This window comes from Carassius auratus, chromosome 9 (genome assembly GCF_003368295.1).
Source record: "Carassius auratus strain Wakin chromosome 9, ASM336829v1, whole genome shotgun sequence".
In the NCBI taxonomy this organism is placed as follows: Eukaryota; Metazoa; Chordata; class Actinopteri; order Cypriniformes; family Cyprinidae; genus Carassius; species Carassius auratus.
This window is the reverse complement of record NC_039251.1, coordinates 98,252-107,849: the sequence shown is the minus strand read 5'-3', so window position 1 is coordinate 107,849 and position 9,598 is coordinate 98,252. Positions and strand designations below refer to the sequence as shown.

General features: G+C 40.7%; 1 protein-coding gene across 1 annotated transcript in view; it reads right to left on the bottom strand.

Annotated features, from left to right (window-relative positions):
• Window positions 1–92: 92 nt before the first annotated feature.
• Window positions 93–9,598, bottom strand: part of LOC113108102 (RING finger protein 17-like) — a 44,538-nt gene continuing 35,032 nt past the window's right edge. The window contains 9 exon segments of the mRNA XM_026270919.1: window positions 93–2,504; window positions 2,583–2,689; window positions 2,982–3,168; window positions 3,570–3,708; window positions 3,892–4,009; window positions 5,198–5,305; window positions 5,433–5,489; window positions 5,570–5,692; window positions 5,807–5,887. Of these exon segments, the coding sequence (XP_026126704.1) occupies window positions 2,594–2,689; window positions 2,982–3,168; window positions 3,570–3,708; window positions 3,892–4,009; window positions 5,198–5,305; window positions 5,433–5,489; window positions 5,570–5,692; window positions 5,807–5,887 (909 nt within the window). The 3' untranslated portion in view covers window positions 93–2,504; window positions 2,583–2,593.

The following is a 9,598-nucleotide window of genomic DNA, read 5'->3' as shown; positions in this document are numbered from 1 at the left end:
AATTCCTCAGAGAGAATATGGACATACACTATATTGACAAAAGTATTAGACACCCCTTCTAATGAACAGGTTAAACTACTTTAGTCATTTCAGTGAGGATGAATCTCAGTGTTCAAGCATGTAATGATGATATTGTAAGGTATTATGGGCTTTTCATTTTATAGCTACAGTTTGGACAGGATCCTTTTCTATTCCAACATGACAGCGCCTCTGTATAGAAGGCAAGATTCAAAGAGAAATGATTGATTCAGTTAGTGTGGAAGAACTTGACTGGTCTGCAGAAAGCCAAGTCCTAATCCCAAATGAACACCTCTGGTGTGACTTTAAATGCAGACCTTGAACCAAAACTCACTATACAGACAGAAGTATTGCTACACCCGCTTCTTTAGAACAGAAGAAGGCACTTCCAAAACTGGCAAACAAGATGAAAACACAATTCGTGCATTTAAAAACTGCATTTCAATATTTGATGCAAGAGTATTGTATTGTACAGGTCATTGGTGATGAGTTTTCTGATGAGTCAAGGTCTGTATTTAAAGTCACACCAGAGGTGTTCAGCTCGTTGCTATAAAATTAGAAGCACACAATTCCTTACAATATCATTATATTCATTGTGGGTTTTGCCGCAACTATCATAGGGAAATGCTGCCCCTGGTCTGTCCAATGATTGTAAACAGTCTTTAGGTCTGTCAGACTTGAGATATTTTAGTGGTAATGTGACCAAAAATATTTAAAATCTGAATTTAAAACTTTTAAAGGCCTTTTATTAGGAAAACATTGTTAAACATGAACCATTTACTGTATTTTCCAATTTACCATAACTGTTTAGTAAATTTTTGCCATTTATTAATTTAGCTAGGCCTATATTATATATATATATATATATATATATATATACACACACACACACACACATAAAAATCTCCAGTACACATATCGCCCAGTATAGGGCTGGGTGATGAGCAAAAATGTATATCTTTGTATTTTTCGTCTGATTTGCAGTATACACTAGCCTATACCTCTGTATTTTGTATTTGGATCAAACAAAGTGAATGTAAGCATGTATGCATATATTATGTGCGAAGAAAGCATTAAAATCACATTACGTTGTAACATTGCAATCTAAAAACAAAAATAATTTTAAAGCAAAAGTTACTAAACTAAAAATGAAAAAGTAAAACATTTTACACTTTACAGTTAGTGCTATCACACAAACAGGGAAGTCGTGGCCTAATGGTTACAGAGTCAGACTTGTAACCCAGAGATTGTGGGTCTCATGCCGGCAGGGATTGTAGGGGAGTGGGGGTGGTATGGTGAATGTACAGCACTCTCTTCAACCTTCAATACTATGACTGAGGTCCCTTGAGCAAGGCACAGAACCCCATCTGCTCCCGGGGCACCGCAGCATAAATGGCTGCCCACTGCTCCAGGTGTGTGTTCACGATGTGTGCGTGTTCACTTTAAATGGGTTGAATGCAGAGCACAAATTCAGGGCATACTTGGCCACGTCACTTTCGAATAAACTTATTTGTAGGTTTAAAATTCTTCATGAGCAAACAAATAAAATTCACATTTATGGTCTGCTTGTTCGAAATGAAGTCTGTGGAGTTTAGTGAAGAATCGCAAAGCAAAAGCTCATGCACTTCTGACAGCAAAATGGAAATATTTCCATGGCTTTTTTTTTTTACATCTACAGATGGATCATAAACCTGTAATGTAAGTGTTAAAAAATGTAAGTTATGCATTATGAAAACAGCACATCTCAAACACATTAAACCGCAGATTTCGGTCAGCCTCACACGCAGATGCTTCTGCCAGAGCATCTGACGGTTGGTTAGGACAACATCCGCTTTTAACATCAACTATAAACCATAGGCTACTACGAGAAATTCAATGCAGAAATCATTAAATAAAAAAAGCACTCAGATTGGTTGAATTCATCTTTTTCTGTTGCTACTTTTAAATACTGCACATGGACAGAGGTGTCTCTAGATTTTTCACGTAGTTTAGGGTGACAAATCGTACCAGCGTACTTTGAGGTCAAATACGTACTGTAGCCACTAAGCAAAACGCACACAGGTTGGCAGGTCTGCTGATGAATTGTGAAAGGTTCTGCAGAATACTTCCTGTAGTGGTCTGAAGGAAAAAGTGCATTGATTGGTGAAGTCTGCTATTATTGATAACAACCAAGATTTCAAAAAGTAAATTATGATTTGATCCAAAAAAACATAAGTCAGAGTCTACAACAGTTTTACTTCAGCTCTGCTCAACAAATATACATTATATTAACAAAATATTATTGCTACTTTAAAGCAGCTTTGAACTTGAACAATACAAATATTTAACATAAAACTAGGCATAGCTGCACAAACAAAACAAAATGTTTTAACATAAAATGCATGCACACAAAAGTAGCATAAAACCCCAAGCATTAGACAACTTCAACATAAAATGTTTTGCTGTCTCAGAAGCTTCTTTGAAATCTCCAGCATCACTGACACAACCTGCAGAAACAGAAAAATAACATGAAAGAAATAAATGTTTAGACCGTTTCCTTGAATTAAATTCACTTTCACACTTACCTTTACAAGATTTATGCATAATTAGCGAGGCCTTTCTCCACAAGAGGTCTGTGGACGAGTGTCCCTTCTGCATTGTATAACAGCACAGTCAGCTGTGGTTCAGTTGCCTGAAAATGCACATTTGGATACGTCACATCACATTTCATGCAACTGCTTCAAATAGAAAGTGTTTTGCATTGTTACCAAGTGTTATATGACTATACATTTGTTCTCCTTTACACCTGTGTTTGTCCTGCTTAGTATATAAATGCAGTTTCATTAAAACTTAAATTCAGCTTTATCTTTTTTTTTTTCACCTTCACTGAGTTGTCAGATCTATTGTTTAAAAGCAGTCAGATCATAAGCAGATTGTCAAAAATGCATGTTATGCCAGGTGTAAAGGCAGTGAATGAGGCGTACAGTGAGCACTGCAGTGAGCTCTCCGTTCAACAGGTTGATCATCTCCATCATGGCTCTCATACTCCACTCAGGCCGGTAAGGTATCCTCTCCGACTCCAAACACACATCTGTTGGTCTGAAGCCTGCTAACTTCACATAAACTGCTGCACATGGGAAATGATGAAGGGATGCAGGGAGTTGCCGCAATCTGCAGTGACACACAATCATTTTTTTGGATGTGTTAATTGATTTTAAAATGCTTTAAAAAATGCCTTTATGATTTAAAGCACGTTTTTACATTTGTTACATTTACTGAATTTAATTTCAAGAACAAAAGGCTGGATATATGAAATAATTTTAAGTGTAATTTAAAGACCTAGTCTTTATATAAAAGGTTTCTGTCAGGCTCCAAAATATTTTATTGAAATTTTTATTTGTGAATTAAAAAAAAAATAATTTAATCCCTTTAATCAAGAACACCTACAAAAGCAGGAGTCAGAAAGGTTGGAACTACTGTTCTAATGAACCTAACTGAACCAAAAAGCTTTTAAATTTCTACAAGAACGACAATTACTCTCAAAGGCCCCCGATTAATTTGTATAGTCTCACTTTTGTGTTAGTAAGATGTCATCTGAACCAAAATCCACATGTCTCACAAGGAGCTTCACAGAAGGAGTGAGTTGAGAAAAACCCAGTAACTTCGCACGATAATATTTACCATCGCTGTACTCGGCCAGACAGGGACACTCTGCACACAAACACAATTAAAAACATCCATCTATTCTCCAAGTTATTTAGCCTGTGTAGGAAAAACATGGTCTCAAAGTTTTTGGAATAAATTTGATAAAAACAGGCATGTATACAAACAAAATACCACAGAGGTGTTTGCATTCACTGAAATGAATCATGATCAAACAACAAATATAAGCACCAATGGGGAAGTCTGTCAGCAGGCTCAGATTTTCTATATTCTCATTCACACGCTCAAGAGCTTCCTCCAAACTCTCTTCCTGCTCCTGTTCACACTTATCCAACACACACAGGAACACCTGCAGACACACATTAGATTCAAGTAAAGTAAGAGACTGTAAAGTAGTGGACACATTTACCATTGTAATGGTTGCAAAAGAAATTCACTACGGCTTCAAGTTGGTCACACGGATTTAATGTGTTGATCAACAGAGAGCTGCTTGGTACAAAATTTCATCTAATACTGGTGCTGCATTTTGATGTTAGGACCAACTCTTTGAGACATGATCGATTCATGAGCAGCTTTTCATTTTTTGATGAATGAGGCCATGTATTTATGTAACAGACTTATCAGCTCTAGGGCTGGATAATAATTTAATATCAAAATATCTCAAAGTATTTTCAATAAAGATATGATTTTTAAACATTTCTGATATTTCAATATGCATTACCAGCATTTCCCAAACATTTATTTGTGGAGGTGGACTATATTGAATAAACACAAGCACTGCACTTTTCAAAATTTGAACACGGTGTCTGTGTTTTAAATGAATGTATCTTTGAAGAAAACTGACTGTCTTCTGAATAGTTTCAATGGCATTTTCATTTGATCAGATACAGGAGTGTTCATGAGCAGAGCTGCTTTGTTTACAGCCATTAACAGGGAAACCACTGTTTCTGCCGGTTCTAAAAATGTTACTCAAAAAAAAATTGCTGTTATAAATAATGTAGCGATTCAGCATTTGAAATGTATTTAATAAAAGTCGTGGGGCAGCCTTGACAAGTTTCTTTTCACCTGGATGTGTGAGCTGCATGATTTCTGATATATGTGTGTGTGTCAGTAAGCAGCGCATTAATACAGAACGATAATTAAAGGCTCTAATCCACACCAGCACACCAGTATATGTGTGAATTGTAGGAGCCAGACGACGTATGATAACATGACGGCATAGTAGTGGTGTCCCAATCCTTAGGGGAATATTTCTCCCCTACACCTTGACACTCTGTTTCAAGGGACAAAGGGAAGGGGGGTAGGCGGAGGGGTAGGGGAAGGGATATAAAATACTAAATAGAATTGGGATTGAGCCTTGGCAAATTAGAGTTTGTAGGTACATACATCTGTTGTGGACATTTTGGGCATTTTTTCCTGAGGCTTTAAAAAAAATAGTTCATATCGATATCTGATTTATATCATATCAACCGAAATTAAGAAATATATCATGATAAAATCTTGGCCACATCGTCCATCCCTAATTCAGCTCACATACCTCATTTGGGGTGCGGATATGCTTGACCTTGGCAGGGAAATGTGCTCTTCCTTTAGGAATCTGGAGTTCTTTATAAATCCCAAATACAGGCTGGGGCTCCTCCAACCCCTGAAAACACAACATATTGCTACTAAACCAGTTCTGACATTTAGTAAGCAAACTGAGTGACTTCTATGGAAATAGTTTAACCAGAAATTCAGGAATTGTATGATGTGAACAGAAATTAAACGTTTACCTCTGTGTTTAGGTCCCAGTCATCCAAATCAGGGACAAGAGGCTTAACAACATAATCCTGCACATAAACATACTGTTAATATCTACACCTCACACAGGCAAAACAACTCTGCTTTTACTAATATCCACTGATCATACCTCCTGACTGATGATGGCAGGATCAAAACTGGCATATTGGTGATGCACCATTATCTTGCTAAGCGCCATTCCATCCACCGTGATCTCAACCTTTACACAGCCACGCGGATCCTCTGGGGGCTCCTGCAAAACAACAGGTTTATGGGGAGAGTGCTTGTCAACACATGATAATTGACACTTTAGTGATAAATAGAGTTCTGCTGATACATGGAGTGGTGTAGATGTATATTCACTTACAATAATGTGGACATAGACTGAACGCCCAAGTAGCAACTCCTTCATGAGCACCACAGCATCCCACTGCCAGCCCTTCCCAATCTGTAACAGTTCAAATCCAAGGATTTGCCAGAGTATTTCATCACATTAAAAAAATTACTTTATTTGGAATTGTTCATTTCAGGACATCTGAAATAATCTCTCATACCCACCGAACCCTTTAATTTGCTTTCTTCAGCAAGTTAAAGGGTTAGTTCACCAAAAAATTAAAATTATGTCATTAATAACTCACTCTCATGTTGTTCCAAACCCGTGAGATTACCTTTCTGGACATGGACAGTATACCGTACACACAGCTTCAATGGTGGGACAGAAAGCTCTCGGACTAAACTAAATGTAGTTTCATAACAAGGTTCGGGAGAAGCACGTCAGATACTTAACCTAATTAGCACAGGTGGAACCACTCAAGATAATCAACCTTAGGGTATAAATACAGCTGAATCAGCCTACCTGTCTCTATTGACGGTTTATCAGCATGCCGGTTCGCTTCGTCTGTCACCTTACCACGGACCCATTTTTCGTACCAACGAAGAGAGCTTCACCGGGGATTTATAAGACCTGCTGCTTTTGCCGGACCCGCGATCTTTCCTACCCAGTCAAACACGACCATTGAGCAGCATTAAGCGTCATCGCGACAGCTGCTCTCCTCGTCAAGCCACAAGTCGTGGCCAATAGACCGTGCAAGCTCCGAGCTCGCTCGCTCGACACAATGATCATGCCGCCCGAGACCGAGCTCTCCTCGAGCTGGAATCCAACCAGCCTGGGCCGCACCCAAGTTCTCACGGCAACAAGGCTCTCTCTTCCCGTCGCGACTCAGCCTTTCACACCGGCGTTCCGGCCGAGTTGCAGTTTAACCGCGCGATGTTAACCAACACATTTTCAGGCGAAAACTCTAAAAGCTGGTTCATTGGATTTTACGGCAGTTGGCATCCAAAATGTTGCTTCTAAAAGTAGGTTCGCGGCTAAAGTTTGTTAAATGACGTCATGACGCAGTTCCATCTTCTACTAGTGTTTTGTGGTGGTTTTGGCAAACCAGCGTAAAGATGCATTACCGCCACCTGCTGATCTGGAGTGTGGAGTGCGCATAGATTTGGACTACAGATACAAACGTAGATCCGTCAGATGATAATGCCACATTTAACCACGAACAAAGGCATTATTTCCAGTCTCCATCCACACTGAAATGTCCAAGACATTACATTTGCCTTACCGAGCACGTTTAAACCTCACTGAAATGATACAATAATGTTCCATGATAAGTAAAAAAAAAAAAAAAAAAAAAAAAAAAAAAAAAAATATCTCCATGCAATTTTTCTGGCAGGACCAAATTATTTAGGGACTTATTTAGTGATCACTCAAAATTCATGTAAAACGCATCTGCCCTCGTGTTTTGACACAGGACAGCAAGTGGGAGTAAAATTAATGTTGCCTTTTCAGGACCGTAATATGAAAAACAGGCAAGTAAATATCTTTAGAAACCACTTAGAAGCGAATAGCACATAACTGCTATTAACCCATTCGCTTGCAAGCATCGCCGACGGCCCCAGTTTATTATTGTTTCACTTCCACAGCACGTTAAACTTCACTCTGACTTGATATGGATAAACCGTGCATCAATTGAAAGTCTAAAGACTCTGGCTTCGATATTTGACCAATATTTCGATAAAACATATTTTCAGTGACAGTTATTTAGTAAATTCTATCAGGAATACGATTCCTATTCCTGAACGGTAAAACGTTGAAGTGTCAGCTCATGGACAAACGTCGATAATGTATCTAGTCAGAAAGAATCATGAGCAGAAACATTTTTATTTTGGGTATGTAATTTCTGTCTCCATGCAAAATGGGGGGTGACTGGTACGTTACTGCTATAATCATGTCCTCGGGTACAATGTCTTGCAAGACTAAACATGCTTCATCGTTTCCAAAACCCTTTTTTCCACAGTCCATACAACAACGTGAAAACAGCCTTCCAAACGTATCCGCCCGGGAGACCGCCTAAGAGCCCGGAGGCCAAATGAGAGGAAAATATGCTTTTCCAACAGTAACATAATAATGTGGACAATGCTTGAGGAATTGTCAAATCAGGCAACCAATTGCTAAGCTGGTAACACAGTAGGCTACCCATTCATTTTTTGCTTGCCCCATCAAATGTTACTAACCCTTTTTACTCTTCCCGCAGCCAATATCTACAGCAGCCAAAAGCAAGTAGCCTTTCCTGTACCTCCTCACTGCCGCAGCTCCCGCAGGAGCCTTTCCCATATCTCCCCACTGCCGCAGCAGTGTCTGCTCCCGCAGGAACCTTTCCTGTACCTCCTCACTGCAGTATCTGCTCACGCAGGAGCTTTTTCCGTATCTCTCCACTGCCACAGCAGCGTCTGCTCCCGCAGGAGCCTTTCCCGTACCTCCTCACTGCCACAGATCTCCCCACTGCCGCAGCAGTGTCTGCTCCCGCAGGAGCCTTTTTTGTATCTCCCCGCTGCCGCAACAGTGTCCACTCCTGCATGAGCCTTGTCTGCATCTCCCGCATTTGGTCTTGCAGCGAGAACTGTTCTAGTAGAGCACTTACGTTTTCTCTTTTGTCCAGTGAGCATTGGGTCTCTCAGTGGACACAGTGTGAGAAATCTCCCGGTCAAGCTTTCATTTCCCTCTTTCCCATTTTCTCTTTCTGTCCAGCGAGTATTTGGTCTCACAGCGGACGCAGTGAGAACTTTCCCGGTAGAGCACTTACCTTTTCTCTTCCGTCCAGTGAGTATTGGGTCTCACAGCGGACGCAGTGTGAGAAAATCTCCCGGTCAAGCTCTCATTATCTCTTTTTCCTGTTTTCTCTTTCTGTCCAGCGAGCATTTGGTCTCACAGCAGACTCAGCGAGAACTTTCCCGGTAGAGCACTTACGTTTTCTCTTTCGTCCAGCGAGCATTGGGTCTCACAGCAGACGCAGTGTGAGAAAATCTCCCGGTCAAGCTCTCATTTCCCTCTTTCCTGTTTTTTCTTTCTGTCCAGCGAGCATTTGGTCTCACAGCGGACGCAGCGAGAACTTTCCCGGTAGAACACTTACGTTTTCTCTTCCGTCCAGTGAGTATTGGGTCTCACAGCGGACGCAGTGTGAGAAAATCTCCCGGTCAAGCTCTCATTTTCCCTCTTTCCTGTTTTCTCTTTCTGTCCAGCGAGCATTTGGTCTCACAGCGGACGCACCGAGAACTTTCCCGGTAGAGCACTTACGTTTTCTCTTTCGTCCAGTGAGTATTGGGTCTCACAGCGGACGCAGTGTGAGAAAATCTCCCGGTCAAGCTCTCATTTTCCCTCTTTCCTGTTTTCTCTTTCTGTCCAGCGAGCATTTGGTCTCACAGCGGACGCAGTGTGAGAAAATCTCCCGGTCAAGCTCTCATTTTCCCTCTTTCCTGTTTTCTCTTTCTGTCCAGCGAGCATTTGGTCTCACAGCGGACGCACCGAGAACTTTCCCGGTAGAGCACTTACGTTTTCTCTTTCGTCCAGTGAGTATTGGGTCTCACAGCGGACGCAGTGTGAGAAAATCTCCCGGTCAAGCTCTCATTTTCCCTCTTTCCTGTTTTCTCTTTCTGTCCAGCGAGCATTTGGTCTCACAGCGGACGCACCGAGAACTTTCCCGGTAGAGCACTTACGTTTTCTCTTTCGTCCAGCGAGCATTGGGTCTCACAACGGATGCAGTGTGAGAAAATCTCCCGGTCAAGCTCTCATTTTCCTCTTTCCTGTTTTCTCTTTCTGTCCAGCGAG